General features: G+C 39.2%; 1 protein-coding gene across 1 annotated transcript in view; it reads right to left on the bottom strand.

Annotated features, from left to right (window-relative positions):
• Nucleotides 1–24,779, bottom strand: part of Cpa6 (carboxypeptidase A6) — a 354,550-nt gene extending 329,771 nt beyond the window's left edge. The window contains exon 1 of the mRNA XM_074066936.1: nt 24,383–24,779. Within this exon, the coding sequence (XP_073923037.1) occupies nt 24,383–24,498 (116 nt within the window). The 5' untranslated portion in view covers nt 24,499–24,779. The remainder of the gene's footprint in view (nt 1–24,382) is intronic.
• Nucleotides 24,780–25,038: the final 259 nt, after the last annotated feature.

The raw sequence follows: 25,038 nt of genomic DNA, 5'->3' as shown, positions 1-25,038 counted from the left end.
TACAGGGCAGGATGGAGAGTGAGTAGGGACCTCCCTGGGAGTGCCACCCTCTGAGCACCTCTGTGTACCCACCAACCTGGATGCTTGACATTTAGGGGTTTTTATGAAGGTTTCAGTACATAGGCATGACTGATTAAATCTTTGGCAATTAAACTCAAAGTCCATTCCCTGTCGTCCTGCCCCCCACCAAGGGATTAAGTTGAAAGTTTCAGCTCCCTAACCCTACCATTGTCTTTCTGAGGATCAGACTCTATCCCCAAGCTATATAGGGGTCCCCAGCCACCAGTCATCTCAATAGCATACAAAAGACACCCTTATCACTTTAGGGTTCCAAGACTTTTAGGAGCTATGTTCTAGGAACCAGGGACAAAAACCAAATATGTATTTATTGTATCTTGGCAACTGAAATGAACGGGTATGGTAGCTGCAGCCACTTCAAGGCCAAATTATGTTTTTTTTCAGTTTCACAACAGCAGTGATCTTGGGCAAGGTGATAGATTTCTCTTGATCTTTGTAATCGGCTTTGACAGTTAGAAATCCAGAATCTCAGGCCCCAGCCCAGCCACAGTGAATCAGAATTTGATTTTAACAAGACTTCTGGGTGATTTCTGTGCCAAGTTTGAGAAACTCCACTCCACATGTTTTCTACAACGCATCTACTTAGTTCTGCTGCTGCCCTCATTCTCAGTGATATCAAGCTGCTCTCTGCAATGCTTAAAGTGAATAAAAGGAAGATTATATTGGCAGCTTTTAACACATCTCCCACTCCCATTTTCCAGAGTATTCCAGCCACATGCCCACACCAGCTGTGTTTACCTACATGATGAGACAGTACAGTAAGTGCTCCTAGTGGTAAGCCAAGTTGATTTAATTAAATGCCTGATTACATGTAAAAATACTTGGCTATTTCACCCAAACAATGTAAAATGTCATCTTGTTACACAAAACTACAAACACCTTCATTGGTATGACCAAATAGAACATAACAGTGACTATAGCTCAATATATATATTGAATAATTGTGAGGTTTACAAATTTGTCCTTTAATGAGATTTGTCCTCTAATGAGATTTGTCCTCTAATGAAATCTACTTTAGACAGAAACAGCATTTCCATCTAATTCAAAATGTTTACTTTGGTTATTAGACACCCTCTTTAGACTTTTGTAGGCATTCATAAAGAAACTGGATGTTAAAGAGAGAGCCAATTATTAGTCCCTAGTGAATGGCATGCATTTTGCACTAGTGACTGGACCTTGCCAACATTCTGAGGGAAAAGAGGAGAATTTGACTCTAAGATTTTTTTAGGAAATGGCTTTTATTTTATTCATAACCATATTCCCAGCCTGCTATTCACAATACCTGAAAAAAATAGCCAACTGCTCCAAGAACATAGGTTGAAAAAGTGAGTGAGTGACACACAGTCCCATAGCAAAAGAAAATCTTCACAAATGGTTAGAGATCTGGACACAAAATAGAAATGTGTTTAATTCCAGGTAACAGTAGGATTCTGCTGTCATCATTGAGAGGAAAAATACCCAACAATAAAACAAAAAGATCTCAGAGAATGGGTAAAAAGAGAAAAATTCTTAATTCCTTTCAATTATTCTTTTTGTTTTTTCCTTCTGGAAACTTCTTTCTTAAGTCTTTGAAGGAGGAAATTAGGAAAAACAGCCTGCAACAGAGGGAGCACAGCGACTTTGAAGCCAAGCAAATCCGAGTTTGGATGTAATTGCCTGAAGTGTGTTTTCAATCCAAATTACACAGATGAGTGAAAGGGGAGCAGCTGCATGGGCGGGAAAGAGGGGAGTGGAAATTAGTGCTATGAAATACAGCAGTAAGATGCCCAACTGGGGCATTGTTGACTTCCTTGAAGACTGCTGGAAGTATCTTTTTTTCCCACTTTAGTTCTTATTGTTTTATCTCCAAATACAAACATATCAATCTCATGCACTTTATAAAAGAATAAAATATTTCAAAAACATCAGCTTGAAAATGAAATTCCCCACCATTCCACTCCCAAAAGATAACCATTGTTACCCACATGGTGTATTTTCCTCAATAACTTGCTACTTTATGATTTCAAAACTTAATTATGTAGCATTGGTTCACCATTGTGATATGCTGAATAATGGCCTATCTTGTGAATATGACCTTATATGACAAAAGAGAGGACATTACGGGTGTTATTAAGGATCTTGATATGGGATATTTCAAAAAATTAATTAAAAAATTTTCTGTGGTGCTAGGGATCAAACCTGGGGCCTGCTACATGCTAGGTAAGTGCTCTACCACTGAGCTGCATCACCAACCTCCTTGAGATGGGAGATTACCCTAGAATATATGAGTGGGCCTTACTCACAATTCAAAGTCCTTATAACAGAGAGGCAGATGTAAATTTGAAACACACAGAAGAGAAGAGATGGCCATGTGACTACTGAAAAGAGGTGGGAGTGAGGAGTCCATAAACGGGCAGTCACCAGAATGTTGATGATACAGGGACAAATTCTTCTTAGACAGTGCTGTGACATTATGGCCTTTGATTTTGGCCTGGTTGGTTCACTGTTGGTTGAAGCAGACCTTGGAGAGATAAATACCATTGGGGTTAACCACAACACTAAAATACACAGAGAGACAGCTAGGTAGGTGTATTTATAATATTCATTATGCTGTTTTGCCTTCCAGAAGAGCTACATTTACATTCTCCCAAGTCAGCCTATCCAGATAATCTTTGGATCCACCATTTTCTGGAATGTTTAGTTTATTCTTAAAGACCCCCCAACTCAGCAAAATATTATAAGTCTGAATCATATGAAGGTTTAAAACATACCAGCCATACATTGTACTTTTTTCTTTGATGTTTTAAAAGTCAGGTTAGACTCAAGAAAATATAGCCAGAAAAACAAAACATATTCTTCTGGATAATCATTAGTAGCACAGAATTTGTAAAATCTGAGGGAAACCAGGTAGGCCTGTCTTTGCTTCATTCTCCTAGATTAAGCCCATGACTTCAGTGAGAGGGATGTGTGCATGCAGATCATCCCTCTGAGGCTTTTTTTTTTTTTTTCAGATTGGGAAGTCAGAAAGCTAATTCTGGTAACAGTCTCTTTTCTATGTCTTTATCTGGACCAAAGCCTTTCTCCAAGCACAGATTTCCCCATTTTGGGAAATGTGGGTTATCTGAACATAGATAGTTGAGGGTCAAATTTAATCTGCATAACTGCCTTCCTGTTGGACTCTTAGTAATGGGGAAAAGCTTAGCCTAACTGCCAGTCCTCCCCCCTTTTTTCTCATTGTTTTGGGGCAAGTTGAATAGAGAATGTAGAATCACGATCAAGACAACATGACAGTCTCTAAGTCTTTTTTGAGCATTTATTGTTGAAGAAATGGGCTTCACATTTAAGGTTCTAAGAGTGAGGGGGGGATTGTTATAGGAAAGAGAGGTCTTTGTGGGATCATTTGAGTGATGATATGAAGCTATAAAACGAGAGGTTGGAGAGTAGGGATGATTCAGATAGGGGGACAGAATGAAGGGACTTCTTCCCCAGTGGGTATGATTAGAGTAAAAGTGGGCAGGACCACACTGATCAAAACAGATATTTGTTGCTTTTTAATTTTTAACTGACATAAAAATTATACTAATTATGTGTGATAACTTGACACATATATGCAGTGTATAATGATCAGATCAGGGTAATTAGCATTTCTTTGTGTTGGAGCTTTGAACTTCTCTCTTCCATTTCTTTATAAATATGTAAGTTGTTACAAACTATAGTCATCCTACTGTGCAGCACAGCACTAGAACTTATTCCTTCTATCAGATTTGTTTTGAAGTGAAAATGGGAAAGGATTGTGCTGCAGAGGGCCACTGTGGAGAAGGTCTTGGATGTCAGCTAAATGAGTTTGGATTTGGTTCTTGAGATGTCATGGGCCAGTGAAGCATTTGGATCACACAGCATTGTAACAACAAGCATTTCAGCATTTTAGGAAGATTAATTTGGGACTAATGTGCACAGTGAATTGAAGGGGAGAAACTGGAGAGATAAAGAGAGAGAGAGAAAGAGAGAGAGAGAGAGAAAGAAGGTAGTAAGTAATTATGGCCACAGAGGCATAAAATAATGAGAGTAGCCTGAGAGAAGTGAAATCAAGGGAGGAGATTTTGAAGGAGTGACAAGACTTGCGACTTGCTGAGCTACTTAGGAGAAAAAGAAATATGATGGCTGTGTTGATTATAGTTGGTTGGATTTCTCTAAATTGAGTAAGAATAGGGAAAAGTGGCAGAGAAGATTGTGTGTGGAATAAAGTGATGAACTATTTTAGAGAAGTTGTTATCAAGGCATTTACATGGAAATGTCCACCAAACAACTTGACAGGTGGGGCTGGAAATGAAGGCTCAAGAGTCATTAGAATATAGGGTAGCAGCTAAAGCCATGAAAATGATCAACATCTGAGGTAGAAAACACAGAGCTGACAGACCCGGAGCCCTGACTGAGGGCCTCAGTACTGCAGGGAGTCGGGGCGGAAACAGAGTGCAGTGGTAGGGACAAAAGAGAAATGTGGGGAATGTTACATTTATGTGAATGACTCCATATGCTTCCAGGAAATGGGAATTTTTAAAAGGAGAGTGGACAAAACCGATAGACCTTTGGGTAATTTTCTATCTCTGAATTGCACCCTGTTAGCCTGAAGAAGCAACTCATGTCAGCATCTTTGAATTAGGGCTTTTGTGTGCAATTATAGCTGTACTGAGGATTCTCTTTACCATGTTGATCATTTCCTGGCTTCCTCCATTAGAGAATAAAGTCAATTGTGTACATTACCTAGCTTATTCAGCTTAAGGAGATCAACTTGAGTTGATCTTTCCTCTTGCAACTGCCCAATTAGAAATTACCAGATAACACCATTACCAAATATTTACAATGCAACCTACTATGTGAAAGTCACCCTAACTAGGGGATAAGCAAACATCTTATTCACTTATCTCCTCTCTTTTAATACAAAGAACAAGCATTACATATGTTCAAATAAATCAAATGCAGGGAGACAAAAGTCTTAAGTATAACATATGGAGTTAATGGTGCCAAGTTGCTTCTTTTTATAAGTCAAGAGCCTTTTAAAGCTAAGCACCCTGGCTACGCCCATTAGGTTACATGGTCCCCTCAGACTTTGTTGTATGACATCTGGTACTTTACTGCCTTAGAGGCTGAAGAGAAATACCATACATGCCATTTGCTTTGTCTCAGTCTTTCTAAAAAGTTCCCTTTCAACTTGGTCTTTCTCTGTTAGTGGTAATATTCTTCAAGGGTTTCAGATATTGAAGGTCTGGTGTTAATAGATTTTCTTTTGACTTTTAAATAAGTCACGCAACCATTATTACACAAAGAAAGGAACAATGAACTAGGATTTGTGTACTTGCTTTACTTTTGCAGAGATTTTAAAGTATAATGTTGCCCAGATCCTTCAAGTTTTTGAAACAAAGGATATGCATCATGTCTGGAGACTATGACAACCAACATAAGGTGCAGATGCATTCAAGATTATACTTTTTATTATAAGGCTGCCCCCCATCATGGATCAATGGCTTCTAGAATGTGGAAAAATTCCCACCAAATTTTGTAAACATGTTTGAAAGTTTGTAAGTTCTGGTAACTGTACAGGAGGAGTTAGTATCAAAGGTGATTTTGAGGGAAAGGGCTTTGAAGATGCTTGTTGTCATCACAAAAACTGTGGTGCCAATGTTACCTTTGGCAGGCAGCTTGATCTTATTTAATGAGACTTCATCAGTAGTTCACATCAATAGTCTGCAGTTGAGGTACATCAGAACCACCCGGGAATCATTTGCTTAAAAATAGATTTTTGACTGGGCACAGTGGCTCATGTCTGTAATCCTAGCTACTTGAGAGTCTGAGATCTTGAGGAATGCATCTCAAGGCCAGCCAGGGCAAAAAAGTTCCTGAGATCCAATGTCAGTGGAAAGAAGCTGGGTGTGGTGAGGGTAGAAAGCCATCAAACTGTTTATACTGCTTTTTTGCCCTACAGAAAAGTCAAAAGACAGATAAGTTAAAAAAATATGCATTTTTATATATGTAATACACAAAATATTAATATTCCACTATGTTGTTCTCTCAGTTGATAAGAAAAGGCAAAAGGAGAAACAAAAGAAAAATGAGCAAAAGATACAAATTCACAGATTTGTTTCCACTCTAACACACAGCTTCGAAGGCCTTGTGTTTAAATGCAGACTAAGTGCTTGTTTACAACAGAGCATGGCTCAGAAGATGCATCTCTTCCACGCTTGCTACATCCACATCTGCTTCCTACCTCGATAGCCCCTTGGCCCTAGGATCTGATTTTCTCATGTGGCATGTTGCCTTTGGCAAATTTCACATACTAATCACGTCTGAGTTCTCATTTTGACACTTCCCTCCACCCTCCCCTTTCAACTCTCCAGTCAACTCCCAGGAGTTCAATACCTTTTGAAGCCAATGGCTTCTATTCAGAAAGCTCTGTACACAAAGCAGAGGCCCCCACTGAGCACAAGTTCTACCAGTTTCAAGTATGTCTGACAATGGAAGGACCACATGAGTTTCAAAAAGGCACCTGTGTAGTCTTGGCATCCCTCTAAAGTTAAAGCACCTACTTGTATATCACATTCATAGACGAAGAGCAGCTGAGCTAACTCAGGTGAGTGTGCTTTGCAAAGGCTAGGGCACTACAAATAATAGTAAGTATACATACAAATAATAGTAAGCTATCAAGCTAGCGTTTCCCATGAAAAACACAACTTAAAGTGATCAGTAAGCAATGAGAGCATCATGTGCTCCTTGCTCCTTTCTCCTAAGTCGAAGAGCAGCTCTCATCTGCTGTAACACCCTGCCTTGAAGATAACACCTGGAACTTCTGAAACAATTTGGAACATTAATAAATAGGTAATATAGGTCCCACTGTGTGCTGCTGTTGGCTGACTTAATGGGACTTATCACTTCTATTTTAAAGCTCTACGACTGAAAATTATGAGTACTCCCAATCTCCATATATTTCAGCTATTTAGACATACTATATATTCATTTATTTAATTATTTGAGGTACTGGGAATTGAACTCAGGGCCTTATTAGAGCTCTATCACTTGAACTACATCCCCAGCCTGGTTTTTTTTTTTTGAGATAAGGTCTTGCTAACTTTGCCAAGATTGGCCTTAAACTCATGATTCTCCTGCTTTTGCATTCCAAGTAGCTGGGATTGGAAGTGTGCTCTATCATGCCTGGATTTACATGTACTATTTAATATGCCAGAGCATACAGTAAATAAAGAGAAGACAAAAAAGATATGTTAAATATATGCTTTCTTGGTCATCCTACCTTGGAGACCATTGTTTTGTGGGTGACAATGTGTTACCCAGAGTTACACTACAATCTTCCACAAAGTTAACTGCAAATTTAATCTTTCCCAACATTATTGAACTAAAAGAAGAAAGATGAAGTCATCTCAAAATGATTTGTAAGTGAGAGTGGTTAAAAAGTAGTTTTTATTCAGTTCTTTTGCTTGTAGTTTTCAGGTTAAGATTTTGGTTAGGGATAGAAGCAAATATCCATTGATCATAGGAAATGTCAACATAAGAGTAAGAAGTTCAAAATATTAAAAAGTCAGGTAAAAATTAAGGATAACAGATTTTTTTAGACAGTTGAGCAGCAGTAGAAAATGTATGTGCACAAATATTCCTCTCCAACCATCCCTCATAGAGGCAAGAAAAGAAATGACCCTTAATCATCTGTAGCCAATCAAAGACATCCAACCTGGACAAGTTCTGATGATCTCTATTATTGCAAATTTAAAAAGAAATTGCTGGTGTGAGAAACTGCTGGCAAGTATTTTTCCTGTGTTGCTTCTTAAAATATAACAGACTAGCTCAGGCTGGAGAAAATATATGTTGTAGGGAATATATATAAAAGTATAATGGATTCTCCCTGTGGTCATTTGAAATGCTTTCCCCCCCCCTCCACATTAAACAAAAATCAAATGCAGATTTAATTGTGCAGTGGTATTGAGATCAGTGAAGAATGTCTATTTGAAAGTCCATCTCCTTAAACATACACATCAGCAGCATGTTGGCTGTTTCTGGCATTATTGTGACCTGAAAGGCCTTGACTCCTGCTCTTTGGTTTCAACACTTCTCCAAGGCAGCTGCTTTGGCTATTTAATGCTTCGTTGGAATACCCAACAATCTCATTTGCACTCGGTAATAAAAAAGGAACATGCTTGTTTTCCTTTTCAGTCATCAGTTTGGCATTGACTATTATATTATTAAATTTACTGACTTCTGATTTTTTTTGATTTTTTGGTTCTTATTTGTAATGTTTCTATAATAGTATTGGTACAAGATACCCCAGAAGCTGAAATTTTTGCTGTAGGGCTTTTCTTTCTTTCTTTCTTCTTCTTCTTCTTCTTCTTCTTCTTCTTTTTTTTTTTTTAGAATTTACACATGCTTGAAATTACTTTTTCTTTGACTATAACAGTTGTTCATCCTTCACGTAGAAGAATTAGCAAACTGGGGGAAAGGCATAGAGAGGACGAAAAAATAACCTGCAATAGTATCACTTGGTCATAATAACTGCTTAATACTGTAGAGTTTTTTGCCCCAGTTATAGTGACTATGTCAAATCATAGTGAAACTTGAATGGCTGATACTATTCTGTATCCTGTTTTCTCTCCATTTTTATTGTATCTTGAGCATTAAAAATTATGTACAGTCATTCATAATGGGCATAAAAGATTCCACAATATGCATTATGATAAGCCTCTTTCTTGTTGAACATATAAGTTGCATCCTAGATTTTGATAGAATAACTAAGTTAGTGATAAACATCTTTCTATACACTTTAAATCTTTGCCCATATTTCAGGTAATTCATTTAAGAATGCTTTCTCAGAAATGAAACTAAGGAGAATATTAATACTGTAAGTAGCTTATATTTATTAACTTTGTATTGCAAGTTCTCTGTTTGTCTTAAGCACTTTACATATATGATCAAATTCAAGATTAGTTCAATTTTACAGGTGGGGAAACTGAGGCATAGGAGATTTAACTGCCTCCAAGTTTACATTGCTAGAAAGTGAAGAGCTGGGACATGAACACTGGCAGTCTGAGGATGGAGCTGGTGTCCCTAAACTTTCTGCTGCAAACACAGGTGCAGACATGGCCCTCAGATCATCAACATGGGATTTGGAATGGATAGACCACCTAATTTAATCTCTGGACATTACAAAAAGCAAGGCTTAGAAAGATTAAGTGACCTGTTAAAGTAACATGGATAGCAGTAGCAGATCTAGAACTTAACACGTCTGACTCCTCATCCAGCAGTCCCATAATATGCTACTCAAAGCCCGTTCTGTCCCTAGGGTTGGCATCACCTGGGAACCTGCTGGGAATGCAGTGTCAGGTTCTACCCCAGTCCTTCTGAAGCCCAAAGAACCCTCATTGATAATAAGAGCCCTCCTACCCCCAGCTCCATTTGCACATTTTATTTGAGTAGCTCTGGCAATACACTCTGTAAACTTGGTAGATCTTTGCTATTTAGTGAAAAAGTCTGTGTATAAGCTGCTAGTATTTCTACAGCCAGAAAAGTTCTCATTATTCAGTTAGTTAAAGGTTATGATATTGAGCCATCTGAACTTGCCACTGATTAAAATAAAAAAAAGTCAAATATTGGCAGTTTATTGTGGTTTGACTTCAGTGGAGAGCAGGTTAATAATAAAATTTACAAGTGTCTGTCAGTCTTTATAGAAACTGGATTTGAAGAATAAGATGAAGTTCCTTCCACCAAAGAGGGCACAGTTTAATCAGGAAGAATAAACAGTTAAACAATTACTATGCAAAATGGTAAGTGCTACTGTGGAGCATTCTGAGAGCTTGGGAGGAAAAGAGATGCTTTGGATGATAAGAGCTATGGAAGAAAATGATTATTTGCTTCTATTAATGGCAAGAAAGACTGGTGTGCAAGGCTTAGCCAAATTATTAAATGGATATTCCTGTATCCTCTTCTCAGAGCCTCAAAAAACAAATACAGAAAGAATGCAAGTGTTCCAAAAAGCCGAAGAGATGTGGTTACTGTTTGAATTGTAAGCCTGTCAACTGCACTATTCTTAATGGTAATGGCAGGTAAAGGAAGTTACAGTACTTATAGGGCACATCATTCTCACCAGGCTCAATTTGGCCATTTCTGTTTTGAAATCAGTGAATGGGATGTAAGGAAAACTGACTCCTTGTTTCTTCCTATGATATTAACACAGAGCATATCTGAGAGCAGATGTGTGTGTCTGGGGTGGGGTCAAAAGAAATCAATTCTCCAACACTAGCTACGTGTTCTATAATTCAGTTCAATTCTGACACCAACCACAGTTAGCACCAGATCCCACAGGTCAAAGGATCAGTTAGTCCCACACACTGCCCAGCCTTCAGATGCTAATGGCAAATCCAAGTGTTAGGAAATGTTGATGGACTGGCTATAAATTAGGGTTTCCCAAGATTCCCTCTTTAGTTTCCATCATTTGCTAGGATGTCTCACAGAACTCAAGGAATCACTTCACTTATGTACCCATTTATTATAAAACATATAGGTGAGCAGCCAGATGAAAGAGAGACATAGGGCATGGTAAGTGGGAAGGGGCCTGGATCTTCCAGGCCCTCTCTGGGGCATCACCCTTCCAGTGCTTCCACATGTCCAGCACCCCAGAAAACTCCCTATACTGTGTCCTTTTGGGATTTTATGGAAGGTTCATTATGTAGGCATAATTAATGAAATCACTGGCCACCTTCAGTCCTTCCCCTCTATTTGTTTCTTTTTTAAAGCCATTCTCATAAGAACCAACTGGTATTATAGAATTTCTCTCTGGATGTTTCTGGACTTTCCTGAAGCTGTACTGTGGTCATGGGAAACATGCTGGATCCAATCAGGAAATGCCATGTCTGAGGACTCTGTCCCACATAGTCTCATTTTGAATAATTCTTTGTGCTCAAGTTTTGATTAAGCTGGTTTATTTTAAAGGAAGCTTGTCTGTATCTTCTAAGGTCACTCTATTTCTGTGGTATCTGGAGTTAATGCAGACATTTAAGTAGGGAAACTGAGTGCAGGAACTGCAAGCAAACTATTTTTTTCTTTTTTTTATTATTTATATGTGCATACAAGGCTTGGGTCATTTCTCCCCCCTGCCCCACCCCCTCCCTTACCACCCACCCCGCCCCCTCCCTTCGATACCTGGCAGAAACTATTTTGCCCTTATCTCTAATTTTGTTGTAGAGAGAGTATAAGCCATAATAGGAAGGAACAAGGGTTTTTGCTGGTTGAGATAAGGATAGCTATACAGGGAGTTGACTCACATTGATTTCCTGTGCATGTGTGTTACCTTCTAGATTAATTCTTCTTGATCTAACCTTTTCTCTAGTTCCTGGTCCCCTTCTCCTTTTCGCCTCAGTTGCTTTTAAGGTATCTGCTTTAGTTTCTCTGCGTCAAGGGCAACAAATGCTAGCTAATTTTTTAGGTGTCTTACCTATCCTCATATCTCCCTTGTGTGCTCTCGGCAAGCAAACTGTTTTAACCAGATCAAGGCATCTAAGGAAATAGAAAAAGAAGAGTGAAAGGAACAAAATAGCTAATAAGGTTTTGAGAGGTAAATCTAATGGCTTTTGGCTTATAAAAAATAGTCAAAAACTAGAGGATATTATATTCAAAATGAATTGATTGAGTAGCAGTTTATAATCTCAGATGAATTCATTTGTATTCCTTAGGAAATAAAACAACAATGACAAAAACAAGCACAGGGCTCCTCTTTAAATTTTGTAAAAGGCAGTGCCTAATAAACATGTTGACCAGAGGTGCTCATTTCAGCACCAGTCAGGGAATAGGAGTTGTACCTCAGAGATCTCCTCTCAAAAGCAGAATCCTGCTCAAAGCAATTTTCAGAGGCGGCAGCTCTGGGACCTCCCCACTTTCCTCTTGAAGCCATCAGGGGCAAATGGTTTCTAGTCCTAATTGCTGGTCACTGATGAAATCTAGCCTGGCAAAACTGTCTGCAAGTGTCAGCAATTTGTTTCCAAAAGAGTCTTTGTTTCCTTCCCTATTCTACCCCTTCCCTTTTCTCCTTTCCTCCCTCCTTCTTTTACTTTTCATCCATCCCAGACTTATGCCAAATACTGTTCTGGGACTTGGGAAGACAAATAAGAATAAGATATAACATTTTACTCTCAATTTGCTTATCACCTAAAAGTATAGATAAGACAGCCACAATCTGTGATGCTGCAGTGAGATGGCTGTGATAAACGGCAGAGAGAGTGGAGTGGGATCTCAGAGGAGGAAGCATCACAGCTGGTTGGTGGTATCAGGGACCTGGCTCACTGGAAGAGATAGTTCTCTGGGGGATAGGGCGAGGGGGGATAGGAGCAGCAGGAACAAAGTGTTAGTGACAGTTCACCTTAACTGAAGCTTTCACCCTGCTGAAGGTCCTCCACAGTGGTTCTCAAACATTAGCTTAATCATGGGGAGGGTTTGTTAAAACCCAGAGTGCTGGACCCCACCCCCAGCATTCCTGATTTGGGAGGAGGAGGAGGTACCCTGAGAATTATTGTACTTCTAACAAGTTTCCAGGTGATGCTGAAGTTGCTGGTTTGAGATCCACTATTCAAGGTCATGCAAGACTCCCACCTCATAGGCTATTTCTTATGTCTGGAAACTTTTGCCTTCAGATAGTCATGTGACTCTTGATTTCACTTATTTATTCCTTCCACCAACTCTCTTGACACTCTTTATCCCATTTCTGTACTTTATCTCTCTTCGTGGCACTTATCAGAACTCAACACTCTGTTTATTAATTTTCCATCATCCATTAGAATGTAAATCCCATAAGAGACTTTGTTTTATTCATGCATTTAAAGCAGTGCTACTTTTCTAGTACCTAAATTCCTGTACTCCTGGGCACTGTTGGGCAGGTGACAGACATGTAATCAGTAGTGCTGACTGAATGGATAAGACATTGTCTTGGAAAGAAGAGAGGGAGATAAGGGACCTTTATAGTTTGTGGCAGAAAGGATGAATGCTGACATGACCGGTAAAAATGCTGCCTTGCCTCCATCTTATCAGTAAAGATACCTTTCTTTTCCCTTATTAGTAAAAGGTTTGGGGTCAGAGGTGAGAGGAAGGAAGGGCATAGGTATGGGGCAGGGTTGAAGTAAAGTAAGAGTTTTTAGACTGGGTGTATGGAGAATACACTATCTTAGCAAACTAGACTTTTATGGAAAAAGATAAGAAAATCCCTCATATTAGGTAGAGAAAACCAAAGCAGACTACACTTATTTTTTCTATGAAATTCTGAAGTGGTTTTCCTATCAGACATATTAAGATGATTTTTCTACTCATCACTTATAGTCATTTGTCTTTGCTTCCATGCAGAGGTCTGAACTGGACTCTCCCTTATGTGCCCTCTTTTCTGCCATAAGTCATAAGGCTTAGAAATTTGCTGCTGAAAACATATTCTAACTACTCCAAATGTCTTGAGACACAGGCTTATCTCAAACACCACCTAACCTCTAATATGTCCACCAATTTTAATGCAAAATGTATTGTTATAACATCATCAGACATCCCATGTGAACATAGATGGATAAGATATAAGACCCCAGCCATATTTTATAAATCTTGTGTCCTTATTATAGCCAAAAAATCAGAAAAAGGAACTCAGTAGACATTTAGGTGGTTCATGAACTAATCTGATAAGATGAAGATATCCTAAAAGATAAATGGAGGAAATGAAATAAGGCCAATGAGGTCACATGTGCATTTGGATTAAGAAAATGTGATATTTATTTACAATGGCATTTTATTCAGCCATAAAGAAGAATGAAATTTTATCATTTTCAGGTAAATGGATGGAACTGGAGAACATCATCTTAAGTGAAGTTAGCCAGGTTCAGACAGCCAAAGGTCTCATGTTTTCTTTCATATGTGGAAGATAAGCCCAATAGAAATACAAGCATTATCATATATAAGTATAAATACATACAGAACATGTTTCTAAAAGTGAGATTGTTAGGGAGACTAAGGGAGCAGGAAAAGAAGAAAAGAATGGTAGACAGCAAACAGTAATGAAATATATCACATGTGTATAGGAACCAGACACCATGAAACACACTGAAAATGAACAATACAGAGTAGGGGAAAGGTATGGAAGAGTTGTGGAGGGGGGTTGACTAAGCACAACATATTTGCAGGTAAAATACTAAGGCAAAACCTCCACTGAATAGTGACCAGATAACTAAATAATGAAGAACAGGAATGTAAAACAGGTCATGTTAAGGGGACGGCAGTAGTGGGAGGATGAGGCTAAAAAAGAGGATAAAGGAGGGTAAATATGGTCGATGTGCTTTCTATACAGGTATGAATATGGAACATCGAAACCTGCTGAAGTCACTTTAATAAGGGGAATGTGGTAGGAGGGAGATAACGAAGGGGATGAACCAAATCAGTGTGTAATATATGTATATATGGAAATGTCACAATGAACCACGGGGGTTCATATACTAATAAAAATGATTTTAAAAAAAGATTCTGTAAGTACAAAACTATACCAGGTTCTCATCTGCTGATGAGTGTGTGACAGACACCCTAAAGGTCTCATCATTTAGCAATTGGCAATCTAAGATTGAAATGCTATAAAAATACAGGATATGTGTGTTAACAAAACAAAGAGAAAATGTGGGGAGAGTGTATGCTGACATAATATACTGGCATTTTCATTTGCTTTGAATACTTATTCATGTGTTTTCCTCTTTTCTCTTTCTTCTCCTCTCCTTTCACAGTCTTTCACTTAATTCCCCAGGAAGATGGAAGATAATAGAAACAGCCAGTTTTGCAATAGGAGTTGTCTAGATAAGAGCTTTCCCAATCAATTTATATTAACATAATCATCTACCTAATATACCTCACATATTTTGATTTATAAAGTACTAGGTCATTTCATTCAATGATAGGGAAATAGGAATTTGTGACAGCATTTTCCTTTCCTTTCTTCCACTGCTACTACATTTCTACCCTTTTGCATTTGATTTCAGAGCCCCAGAAATTGTTCCAGCACAAATCATCTGTGTTAAACTTGTTTTCTTTGTGCTCTCAAGTCCAGGTGGATTTCTCTATCAGTCAGGGTCCCAGCAGAGATAGAATTCTGCTCAGATGTTCAATTAGAGAGACTTTAATAAAGGAGCTATTGATAGAGATGTGGGCAGACCAGCAATGCTGAAGCACCCACAGACTAGTGACCACTAGGTCTGAAGGGACATCCTCAGCAGGAGATGTTATGGAGGGACAGCCGCTACTGTCACTGTGGCACTAAAGTCATAAAAGAGAGACAGGGAAGAAATACCCTGACCTTTCTCTCTTCCTGTCCTGTTTGGCTGCTGGGAAAGGAGCCATATACAGATTAAGAGGTCTATCATCCAGGTACAGAGAAGAAAAAGGCTAGTGGCTGGGCAGATTTTGACCATTAATGTGGCTTTATTTTTTTAAATTTCCATAGGCATTAAAATATGTCCCATGGGGCACATGTTACAGGTAACACAAATTAACATGGAATGATCTTGAAGAAGATCATGCAGCCAGATTTGTGGTTCCATTATAAACTTACCATATTTAGCATCATCTGGACACTCAATAATGCTTGATGATCCTTATATGGACCCCAAGTAATTTCCATCAGAAACATTTTAAATGTAAACCTTTCCTCATTTTAGCAGGCTCCCTATTTACTACCTCTTCATAGGACCAGGACCTTATTTCTTCCTTTATAGAGATATAGAGGTCAGCCAGTATTGTGCCTCTGCAGAGATCTAACTCTATCACTTTACCTCAGCCTCTTCCTAATTTACATCATCTCATGTTCTTATTTATATTACTCTACCTAAAATGTGAACATATTGTTCCTATCTTAATGTAAAAGCAAGATAGCAAAATCCTCCTTCAACTCAAGCTATTGAATCCTCACTCTAGTGCCCACCTTCTTTTTATGAATGAGTATCTTGAAATTATAGTCGTCTATACTCAGTGCTAATTTTCTCATATCCCACTCAACACTCAAGCTGATGTGAGGTTTTCACTTACCACTCCACCAAAAGCACCTTCAATGTCATCACAAATTATTTCCTTCATGGTGAACCAATGGGTACCACTTTGCAATAATTTATGAACTGACCTTTCCCTTCTTGGAGCTCAGGTTTTCTTCAATTGACATTTCCTGGATTTCTTACTTGCTAGACTTTTCTGTTGATTTCTTCCCTACACTCTTGCTTTTGTCTCTCTTTTCATGGACTGAGTACTTCCAGGATTCTCCATCCTGCACTCACAGTTTCAAAAAAATTCTGTTTGCACATGAGTTACTGCAATGTATTTCACAGTCCAGATTTTTCTCTTGAGCTTCAGATGCATCTATCCAGTTGAGTATGTTTCTGAAAAGTGTTCATTTTCTCTACAAAGAACTCAGCCTAGATACACAATCCTCAGAATCACTTTACACTATTCTTTCTTTCCCTTCTTCATTTGATTACCTAATTGAGAAAATTCTGCCTACTGAATATTTCTTTAATTGGTTCCCTTCTTTCCTTTCTGTTGTACTTGCAACCTCATATTACTGTTACCAACAGTAACAGTGGTCTTGCCACAACCATCCACCTTTAAGTCTTTCCTTCTCAGTGATTTCAGAAGAACTTTAAAAAATATCTAATTATTTAAATTCCTTGCTTCAAATTCTTCATTAGCATCCTATCATGTTTGGGATCATCAGAACTGTGAGCTATGGGACACAAGACCTGTCATTACCTCACCTACCTCTGCAGCCTTGCTTTACTTCTTCTTACCTTCCATTTTCTCCACACTTAATTGCTCTCATTATCTAGACTTGACCAAGCTCTCTCCCTCATAGCTATTTGTACTGATATATTCCCTGTGTCTAGAAAACCAGGGATTTTTTTTCAATAATGGCGATCAGTATCAGTCACTTAAAAGAAAAATGCAAACTACCTTGCACGTTCACTGTTTCCTCAAATTCTTCTTTGTCTTTCAAGATACACCTCACAACCAAGAAGCTACCTTTGACCTTCTCTCCATCGCTCAGTATGACCCTCTCTTGCACTTGCAAGGCACCAAGAATTTTCTCTGTGGGCACAGGGATCTTAGAGTTGGAAATGTTTGTTTACTTGCCTGAGTTACTCATTACGCTGTGCACACGGACTACTCTTTCATCTTTGTGGTCCCAGACAAGCAGTGGGCAGACACCCTACAAATATTTATAGAAATAAAATGAAATCTGCCCTCATTAAACACTTTTCAGCCTTGCCAAGTCACTTGACTTCATCCCTCACAACTCTAGGGATTAGGAAAGGGTAAGATGATTTCTAGATTCACCAAAGGCAGTCCTGTCAACTGTAAAGAGTGCTGTGAACTCCACTGACAGCAGTTTTAGACCCAACCATCAGAACTGTGAGCTATGGGACACAAAACCTGTTGTTACCTCACCTACCTCTGCAGCCTTGCCTTACTTCTCCTTACTCTCACAAGGAGAAATACCTTTCACAAGGTAAATCCTTTTACTTTTATGGAGTTGTGTTTTCTTGTATATTAAGCAAAGGGATTGGGCTATGATTTTTTCACCTCTAGTTCTGGCATTCTACGACTTAAAAACACAGATTTATAATATGTAAACTTTTAATCAACTTGAAGTGTGAAATCCTACAAGTCTGTTTGGAGGAATTGTTCTTTCAGGAGAACCAAGTGGGTTGGTAGTCATTGATCTGGGTGTCCACGGAGCGGTGGCTATTTATCAGTGTGACAACTGAGTAGCTGCTAATATGTTCTTCCACATCTGATCTTTGGCTAAGACCATATTCCACAGCCTCTCTTGCATGTAAGCCCAACTACCTAATTCTGGTCCTTTGGTAGTAATGTGTGAACTTGTGGACTGTGACCTTTCCTTTCTCCTTTCTTGCTGGATGAACTGGGAGACCTAGAAGTTTCCTCTGTGGACTATATTTGAGTGTTGGGTGTAGAGTATTGCAAAACTACAGAACAGCAGGAGCCTGGCTTTCTGACACTGCCAAGCAGCTGTAGCTGTTCTGGATTTTTATATGAGTAAGAGGTGAATTACTTATTTAAGTCATTGAAGTTAAAATAAATAAAAACCAAATAATCTAATAGTACTCTAAGATTGATACTAAAATAAGAAAATATTTTACTATCTTTAAAGTACACAGAAAAAAGAGCAAAGACAGTAATTTTGTTGAAGGAAGTCACTTAGAAGTCTGCTTTAACCATTAATAAAGTAATCTTTAGGGACTTTATGATACTACCCAGAGCACAATTCCCAATCTTCACATTCTACATTCTATTTTATCATAAGGAAGCTGATGCCTACATGGAGAGTGGATAAGCATTTACTTAGCAAAGCAAATTCCAATCAAATAAACCACTTATCTACTGATCAGTCATATTGAAAACTCTAAAACAAGTCACCAAAAGAGAGTTTTTATTTTCTGCTCTGCAATTCCATTTACAAAGACTGAAAAACATAGGATGCATTTGTAGCTTATACAACCCAAGCTGTGGAGTTATGAAACATTAACATCTTTTGCTGCTTTTCAGGGGATGGCAGTGATTATGTTAATGGTATTACCTAGAAAGTACCTTGGTGCCATTATCAGATTGAGCTCCAGGGACAAAGTAGACCAGAAGCAGATGAAACACTCCTCTTCCCACTAGCTCAGTGGGCAGAAGGAGTGCTGATCCCTACTCACTCCTGTGAATTCAGGTCAGAGGAGGAAAGAGCTGCAGCATTGCATGTTGTTGTTAATAAACAAACTATAAGGCCCCAACACAGCACCTACTGAAAGGAAGAAAGCCTTAGGAATAATGAGCTGAGAAATAATCAGCACTTAGAGGGTGTACTTTCTGCTAGCATATAAGGAAAACTAAAAATAATCTACCATAAATAAGGGGAAAAAAAGCTAAAAGTAACTTCCAGAAGGTACTGGAGAATATTCTATTACCCACACACTTGTGGGGGAAAGGTTCAAGACTGACCTTAGAACCCATCACACTTCCTTTATAGTTCTCAATGCCCCAAACACACAGAGAGCACACATTTCAACCTGTCATTCACGTGCTGAGATGGCTCCTTCTTGTTTTAGGCTCTTGTTGTGAAAGGGGCCTGCCTGCTTTGCTGACTAGCAGTATGCAGTGTTGCAGCGCTACTTCTCTGACTTCACTAGTATAGGGAGCTCAGGGATGAGGAAGAGAGGAATAGAGGCAGGAAAACTAAAAAGTCCCATTACAGAGGCCTTGAAAACCAGGCGGAGGAATCTAGATATGATATAGGAGGTAATAGGGAGCCAAAGTATATCTTTGAGCAAGGGAGTAGCATATATTATTTTAATAAGATCATCAGTGTAGGAAAGGACTATAGAAAAGCAGATCAGTTGGGAGAAAACTAAATTAAACCAAATTTAAATAAAGAAGTCCTAGATGTGTCTGACAGCCATTCCAAGGAGAGAAAATGACAAATGAGAAATTTCCCACAAGAATTGAAGAACTAGAGATAAATTTGTTCTTTACAGATGAAAGAAGAGGATAGTGGAAGAAATGCAGGACATTTCATTGAGAAAGCTAACAGTGAAGAATAAAAAGGTTGAACCTACAAATTTATCATCCAACTCAAGACCCTTCCAGACTGAAAGGAGACACTGCCAATTACCATGCTGGTACAGAAGGTACAAACTGGGATGGCCCCTGGCCACCTAGGTCAGTGTTAGAGAAGTGGGGATTTGTGACCAACTTATCTGAAAAGAGCTTTAACTGCCCATACAGAAGGTAACTTAGATTCATATGACCAGCTCACATTGTTTGTCCTCTAGCCCCAGATTTCCAAAAGATCAGGACATTCAAAGAAAGACAAAAGAATGAAAATCTGATCTTTAAAGACAGAGAGCATACCTAAAGAAGTAGGTGGGAAACCAGCTTGATGCTTCTGAGTCTGCCTATAGGATCACTGTGTTTTTGATGGTGCTTCTCTTTCTGATATGCTACATCCCAACTTGGGGCTTCTTTGCTCATAGGATTTTGAGGGATAAAAAGCACTTTAAAACTTTTTTTTTCAAGTCTACTTCTCTGAAACCCCATATCCTGTTTCTGCAGATGGTTAGTAAGTTTATGGACAAATACTTGGGGAGTTCAGTTTGTGGGGTGGTTCAGCACAATGATTCATTGGGACATGCCAGTTGATTAGAAGTTTGCTGTAACCAGCCCTCCACGTACCTAGGGTCATAGTGGGAAAGGCTGTATGACCAGAGGTGCTCCCCTGAGAGAGAAAAGAGAAGAAGAAACCACATTGAACATGAAAAAGGACTTCAGTGAATGTAGGGCTGGGATGAAGAAGGAAGAGTCCAGAGACCTTAGCAAGCAGATGCCAAACCAGTAGGTTCAGGACCCAAGAAACAGCCAATACGTTAGGAAGCCAATTCTCTTTGCACCATCAGCTGAGACACAGCAGGGCTGGGAGGTCAGAATCAGCTAGGCCTGAGAGGGGATTTCTAGCCTCTGTCTTGATGCATGAGTGCTCCTATCATTCCTCAACAGAGTCTGCTCCTCCCATACCACACTTAACTGAATGCACATTCCAAATGTGGACTTTTCTTTACTAAACTGCAGTGCTCAGAGGGCAGCCAATGTTCTTGCCATCCAATGGGCGTTCAAATAATATTTATTATGTGAATAAAGATACATGTCCACAGCCACTTTTGGTGCTACTTTGTGTGTGTGTGTGTGTGTGTGTGTATGAGAGAGAGAGAGAGAGAAAGAGAGAGAGAGAGAAAGAGAGAGAGAGAGAAAGAGAGAGAGAGAGAATCTGAAGTTCTGTTTTTCATCCCTGTGGGATCTGTCTTCCTAACAATGATTCACCATCAGTGACTCATCATCCCCCTAAGCAAGGTGGCCAAGATTAGACTTCCTAGTTCATTTTCATAACCTAATCTTTTCCTTTATTTTCCTAAAACTGTCAGTTCCCCAAACAAGATTAAATCTTCCATTTTTCCTAAATACAATTAATTCCTATGCTTAGATGAATGATAACTGAGAAATATATTTTGTGAAGACAGGCAGAGCTGGGTGAGAATCCCAACTATGTCCTTGCAGTGGCTTTGGTTTAGTTAGCTCTGAACTTGGGCTACCCAGCCTGTACCTCATTTACCTTATATGTAAAATCGGGAGGGGTGTGCCAAAGGCATAAAGTTGAGAAAATTATTAATATTTTTACAGATGTTTATATCAAATACTGGTAAGTATTAGCTATTTTATCACTAGTAAGTACTTACTAAGTGTCAAGAACCATGCAATATCCACTCTATTGCTTTAATCTTTGCAACAACCTGATAAGAAGGTTCTAATACTACCTCCATTGTCCAAGATAAGGAGACTGAAGTTCAGAGAGGTTAAGAAACTTGTGCTGGGTAACAGAGCTATTAAATGAGGAAAAGTTGAACTTGAAACCCAAACAGTTGAAGTTAGGACTTATGCTACATTGACTGGCATGAAGAAGTAAGGTATGAAGGTGGTGTGAATAAGTAGTTCTCAAAAATCTTAGCCATGCTAACTCTACACTGTTGCCAGAATTTGTTTTGTTGTCTTAGATCTCTCTTTTATTACTACTCAAAAAAATCTACCCTAATTTCCTGTGATGCACGTCATTTTTTTGCTTCTGATATCACAGTATAATAAATAACCAGGACTACTTTTGGGAAAATGAGATGAAGGAAAAGAGAACACAGAATGATGTTTGCTTGTGTAGGAGACTCACTCACTGAATGCCATTTGTTCACAATCAGAATGTTTGACTTGGCATTTATAGCCCCCAAAGCCCTCCAACGGTAGAGTTTTAGTAGAGTAATAGTATTTGAAGTCAAGTTGCTTTCCTCACTTTATTTTCTATGTATTTTTGACCTCCTTTGTAAATGTGTAATTAAATTACCCAAAAGGTATCAGCTTTTGGTCATCAGATTTTTCCTTGTAGCCTCTCTACTCACTTCTTGTTTCTCGAGATACTTAAATTTACCATTCATCAAGCATCTATTACACAATTGGCCCTATCCAATTGTCACTAGTTTATGTACAAAGAGAATCTAATTCATTAACTGCTCTCAGGAGACATGCTGGTTTTTCCTGACCTAATTTTTATTCATACTCAGGGTCCTGCAAATAATAATCACATTTTATTGGATTCTACCCAGACCCACCAAGAAGGCAAGAAACAGGGTTGTTTCCTAATTATTAACAAGAAAATAAGCAAAGAAAACTTACTAAGGGATGAAAATGAGGTGGTTTAAAACAACTTTGAATGGTCGAAGTCAGTCAAAGATAATGCTACATACTGTTCTACCCTGTCTTCCCATCAGATTCTTGTTCCCTAAAAAGCTAAACATGCAGAAAGTAGTTCCTAGGTAAATAAAGCAAGATATTCCTAAATCTGAGTAGCATTTCTGTTTCTGGGAATGAAAGAATGACATGTATTTCACGAAAGTAAGTAAAAGTCCTAAATTCTTGTTTCACCACTTCAATGGTTCTGGTTTTGAGGAGAACTATTTGTGATGGACAGGTAGGGATCAATTCTTCAGCTTCTCATTGTTTCATCTTATTTTTTTCTATTGTCTTTCAGGCATCTGATAATTTATGCATTTGGGACTATCTTATTATATGGTAGCTGAAGAGAAAATGGCAATTATTACTTTAAGTGTAGAATAACAGAGAAGGTAGCCTCCTCTAGCAGGGCTCCAGTTGCTAAAATTTTTATATGGAAAAGATGCTGCTGCTGCCTCATTTCTTCTACAAGATGGTACTCAGGGAAGGGAGCACACCTGCGCAGACAAAGCAGGCCTGGTAACTTATCAGAAGTGCCACACACTGAAATAATTATGAACAGAGCTGCAATTGAGTGGAGGAGTGAGGTCCTTTGTCACATGGGCATATCTAAATCTATGATATATGTTTATTATATGACCTGACATCAGGCAGGAGAGGCCCCACAACTTTATGCTGCAAATCAGTCATTAAACATGGGCTTCTCTCTCCAAGCAGAGCAGGAAGTGACATGTTACAGGATGAAAAGTCTGGACCTTGGGTGTCAAGGAGACTAAAAAGCTGCCATCAGATGTTAACTCCCAAGAATATTGTTGAAGACCATATTCCTATGTATAACTCCTGCCTTAACCAATACCTCTGCCCCATCCTGTGTCCTCTAAAACCAAGGACATATTTTAAATTTTTCCCATGTTAGCACTATATCTGGGGGATCACTAAAAGCAGTGCCCAGTTCCTTTGGGAGAGAGAGAGAGAGCACAATTCTTTTTTCGAAGGTCACACAAACTTTTCATACTACTTCTAAACTACAAAGAACAACTTTTCTTTAGGATGCTGGGCACTACCTGCTCATAATCGTGATCTATGTGACAACTTTTCTCAAGTGTTGATTATTGATTGATAGTAAACTATTTCAAAAGACTTCAGACACTGGTTTTGCTCCTCTGCTTTGAGCAATTAAACTACAGGAACTATTTAGGTTTCTTTCTCTTCTAATGTAGGCCACAATTTCCAGATTCACAGAATGACCCCCTGCAAATCTAAGCCAAGCACACACATGCTGTCTATACCACAGTGAGTCTCAGGATAAGAACACGCATAGTAATACTCTACAGCCAGCCCTGGGCTTCCATAAGAAAGCCAGGCGCAAAGCATGCTAATCTATAGAGAGGGAAAACCGATTGTTTTTCTCCTTCAGAAAAATACTACTTTTATTCTGTTTAATTTGAGTTGAATTATTTGTACTGCACAGATTTGATAATCTTTCTAACAACCACTCTGGAAACTATTAAGTATTTTTAAAAAAATCACACTCAGTTCTTAAATTAATTGTGGGTGAATTTCAACCCACTGCTCTTGCCCATAATCCTAAAAGAGAAACTTTAATTTTCAGATCATAATTCACATGGTACACAGCATCCTTCACACTGAATATCAATCAAGGCAAATACTGACCACAGCCACCCCAGAGACAGAATCCCACTCAACACCGGGTCCATAACTGAGGTGGGCACACTCTTAAAAGTATGAAAAGCCAGACTGTCACCCACCACATTTTCTCAGTGAGCTCAACCAAAGGGCCAGGGAGTTTCACATACATTTTACAGAGGGAACCAGGAAAGCATGCAGATTCACGCAGAGACCACGAACCAGAAAAAGGGAGGCACACGGAGCAACCCAGCCCCCTCATCCAAATCAAAGTAGTGTAGGACATGAAAGTCACTCCACTTACCCAGCATAGCGATTGTTGTAAAGGTGACTGTGCCCTGGTTGCAGAATCTTCAAAAGGAGCCAGCATAGAGGCAGAAAAGCAGCTGTCCGGCTCCTGGGCTTCCTGAGCAACTTCATAGCGTTACAGGGAGAAGGGCTGAAAGTTCCTTCCAGCAGTCACCCGAGGAGGAGGCTGAAGGTGGCAAACAGCACCCCCTGCTCACCACTGCACACTGCCTGGGAAGGGGGTGGGGGAGAAGGCTTGGGAATGAGCAAAATGTGACACTTCTTTCCAGCCACAAGAAAAAAAAAAAATGTTTAGGCAGCCAGGGAAGGGAAGTTGCTGTTAAGACTTGGTCTTAGGGGAAGAAGCAGCAGCAGCCCAGCCCAGCCCAGCCAGCTGCAGAGCCCCATGTTTCATCAGGCTCCCCTGGAAGGGGCCGGCCCCGGTGCTGACTCATGGAGGCGGTTTGCAGGGTGCTGCTGCCTCTGGGCACCTCTTTCTGTTTTGTTTGGTTTGCTGTGCCAGTCTGAAGTCCCTAACTTTTTTGGGACAACCTTTCTTCCTCCATTACGTTTTACAGCATAGGGACCCTATCCTAATTGCAAGATAATCTTGAGGCTAAGTCCCATGAGGAGTAGGCAATAGAACATTCCAGGCCTAATGTGTTTGCTCTC

Source organism: Castor canadensis, chromosome 3, assembly GCF_047511655.1.
Source record: "Castor canadensis chromosome 3, mCasCan1.hap1v2, whole genome shotgun sequence".
Lineage (NCBI taxonomy): Eukaryota > Metazoa > Chordata > Mammalia > Rodentia > Castoridae > Castor > Castor canadensis.
This window is presented reverse-complemented; position numbering and strand designations above follow the sequence as displayed.